The 2,976-nt window shown below is 42.7% G+C and overlaps 1 protein-coding gene across 2 annotated transcripts in view; it reads left to right on the top strand.

Annotated features, from left to right (window-relative positions):
• The first annotated feature begins 327 nt into the window (after positions 1-327).
• PIGK (phosphatidylinositol glycan anchor biosynthesis class K) overlaps positions 328-2,976 on the top strand; it is a 174,927-nt gene continuing 172,278 nt past the window's right edge. Inside the window, exons 1-2 of one of the 2 annotated variants that reach the window (XM_060232043.1) lie at positions 328-457; positions 2,356-2,409. In XM_060232043.1, the coding sequence (XP_060088026.1) occupies positions 359-457; positions 2,356-2,409 (153 nt within the window). In that variant the 5' untranslated portion in view covers positions 328-358. The remainder of the gene's footprint in view (positions 458-2,355; positions 2,410-2,976) is intronic. The other variant, XM_060232044.1, reaches the window with a different exon arrangement.

The raw sequence follows: 2,976 nt of genomic DNA, 5'->3' as shown, positions 1-2,976 counted from the left end.
AATAGAAATAAATTCTTCAAACCCCGCAGCAAGTCAAAGGAATTTTGAAGCTCGGACCAGAGGGCTTTCTTCCCAAATAAGTGCTCATGGAACAAAGAGCTATGAAAATGAGTTCTGAATACTTATTGGGTGATAAAATAATAAGACGCACATCACTTTTAGCAGCTTGATCCAAAATTGCAATGGCCATATGAAAGCTGAACGAAAACAGAAAAGCGGACCAAGAGTCCGTCGTGAAGAGAAGTGCGTTGCCTTTAAATGCAACAGCGCCGCCGTAGCGTGAGGAGAAAAAGGCGGAGTTATAAGACTGAATGCAACCAATGCTCTGCCTTCTTCCTGAAGGGGAGGGTCACTTAATATGGCTGCCTCTATGCATGGTCCGAGCTGTACCTCTGTGGCAGCGGTAATAACTCTTTTGCTCGGTTGCTGCAGTTTAGTGAACGCGGATGGAGTCGAGGTACGAGGGGGAGTGGCGGGATATTTGAACCTGTTGAGCGGATTTTGCCCTCTGCGCGTAGATTGATGGCCAGCCTTTGGCGCCCGTTTCTGTGACAGCAGCTCTTCCGACAAAGCTGGGGCAATTTGTTAAAACGAGTTTAGGATTTTAGGGAGAGTAGCAAGTGTAATTCAGCATGATAACAGAAAGTTGTTAGGCTGCGAAGTGGCTTTTGCTTGCACTAATGCACACAGCAAGCGAGTCCTCTTTATTAATTTCACTTCCGTTCTGACCGTGGTAGTAATATTTAAATTCAGCACGAAACGCCCCTGCACTTGTCGGTGGGAAGCAAGGGCGGACAAGGAGACCAAAACAGCCCTGGAAAAGCTCCACTCCCATGATGGATTGCTTGGAGCTGCCAAGCTCATCCTCGCAGGTCACACCACGCCTGGACTGGCAAGGCAAAGCTGGGAGCTATAGTGTTCCTCTTTGCTGGCTGCATGGCACTGGGGCTGGCACTGCTATGCCTGTGCTTTTTCTCTCTGCCCTGAATGTGATGTAGCTGGTGAGGGGCCCCAAGTCGTTTAGCTGACCCAAGTGCCTTCTTCCCGTGCTGGCCCTGCAGCTGGGCTTTTCAGGCACTGTCTCTTCAGGAGCTGAGCCTGGCAGCAGGGGCACTAGTGGTGAGGGGGAGCTCCATCTCCATTCCTATTCAGTTGACCTGCAAGGTGGGCTGTGGAAGCAGAATCCTTGCAGGCCAACTTTCAGATGGGGTCCAGAGATATAGATGAGGAATTGCTTGGCAGTGTTTCCTCTAATCCCTCTCCCCCCACCCCTCCCACCGCAGAGCAGCTCACCTTCTTAGCAGAGTATAACTGCTGTAATCTTTAAATGGGCAATGGACAATGCAAGACCCTGCGCAGCTCCAGATTGCTGCTGAGCAGGGCTTCCTATGTTAATAAGGGGTTGTTCATGTTTACAGTTTAGAGAGAACAAAGCTGCTTGGCCCTTGGATTTAATACTGGCCTTTGTTAAGTTGGCATGAAAGTCTTTGCTATCTAGGTGTGTTAATGCAAAAGTAGCAGAAATGAAGTGATTGTTCCATTGGTACATCTGGACAGCTGCAACCTACCACTGCAAGGGGCCAAGTGTCATTTTTTCCAATCTAGAATCTTCTCCCCAGCCTATTGTTTCATAAGTCATTAAATAAATTATTTTGTTTTCTTTCTGAAATGAGACAAGCAGATCTTGTGAAGATAATATGCTTGCAGCTTTGTATATCTTCCCTCACACTCTAGGCACTGTCTAGTTCCTCTTCTTAAACATTATTCCTGACATATCCCAGTATGATATTATTTGGTATATATCCTCTTCATCATTTTGTTAGTTCCTGATATAATTTCCTGAACTTTCTGAAAGGCTTTCACAGCAGCAAAGTGTGAAAATTCTGTATAGGAATCTGTGTGATTGTTTTTTTTGTGTAGCACACATGAAAATCCTGTGTATGTACAGTTTGCTCTATGTTTATGCACATGGCATTTCCCCAAGTGAAATCTGGATTAAATCCTACAGAGAAGAGTTTTCCTTTAAGAAGTATCTCCTGTGCATTGTGACCTTTGCTGAGTTTTCTGAGGACCCTGGTCTTGATTCTAGTGTTAAGTAAATTCTAAATGACTTTGCACAGTGAGTGTTTAATGTGCAACTAGGTTCCAAGCATTATAGTTCAAATTAGGTACATGATTTGGCTGGCAAATAAAACTAGTTCTCTGTGCCTGTTAAATACCCCACTGCCTTTTAACATTACTTTTAGACCTCCCAGCTTGGAAGGTAGACTACTGTTGCATGAGGGTTTTTTTTTTGGGGGGGGGGGGATAGCTCAGGAAACTGTTTTCATACTTATTTTCTCGTCTCTTTTTCAGGAGCATGCAGAACAGTTTTTTAGAAGTGGACATACCAACAATTGGGCAGTTTTGGTGAGTTTTTCTAAATCTTCAGTCTCAAGAAGAACAGCGTGCAATGTGTCTGTGCATTTAGTTGCAAAACTGTATGCTAATGTTAGTTTAATGGTGATATTGTATATTGTCATTAATTGTTGTTAATCATTGTTGTAACCTGCAGGGAAGATCCATGCTAAAAATACGAATAATATATAATATAAGTTGGATCAAAAACACTTGGGGGTGTACTGTCCAGGAATGGGATGTAGGGTTCTTAAAATCTGGGGTAAGCAAGTTAATATGAATTTTAAAATTGTGAATTAAATGCCTGAAAAGTAAAAGGCTACATCTGTGATTCACAGTGATTCAAGTCTTTTGTTGAGAGGCTTTTGTTCCAATGTTTTCCCCAAACACTTCAGTACTCTTTCTTTCTTTCTTTCTTTCTTTCTTTCTTTCTTTCTTTCTTTCTTTCTTTCTTTCTTTCTTTCTTTCTTTCTTTCTTTCTTTCTTTCTTTCTTTCTTTCTTTCTTTCTTTCTTTCTTTCTTTCTCTCTCTCTCTCTCTCTCTCTCTCTCTCTCTCTCTCTTTCTTTCTTTCTTTCTTT

The sequence above is a fragment of the Heteronotia binoei genome, chromosome 2, assembly GCF_032191835.1.
Source record: "Heteronotia binoei isolate CCM8104 ecotype False Entrance Well chromosome 2, APGP_CSIRO_Hbin_v1, whole genome shotgun sequence".
NCBI classification, from domain to species: Eukaryota; Metazoa; Chordata; class Lepidosauria; order Squamata; family Gekkonidae; genus Heteronotia; species Heteronotia binoei.
This window is presented reverse-complemented; position numbering and strand designations above follow the sequence as displayed.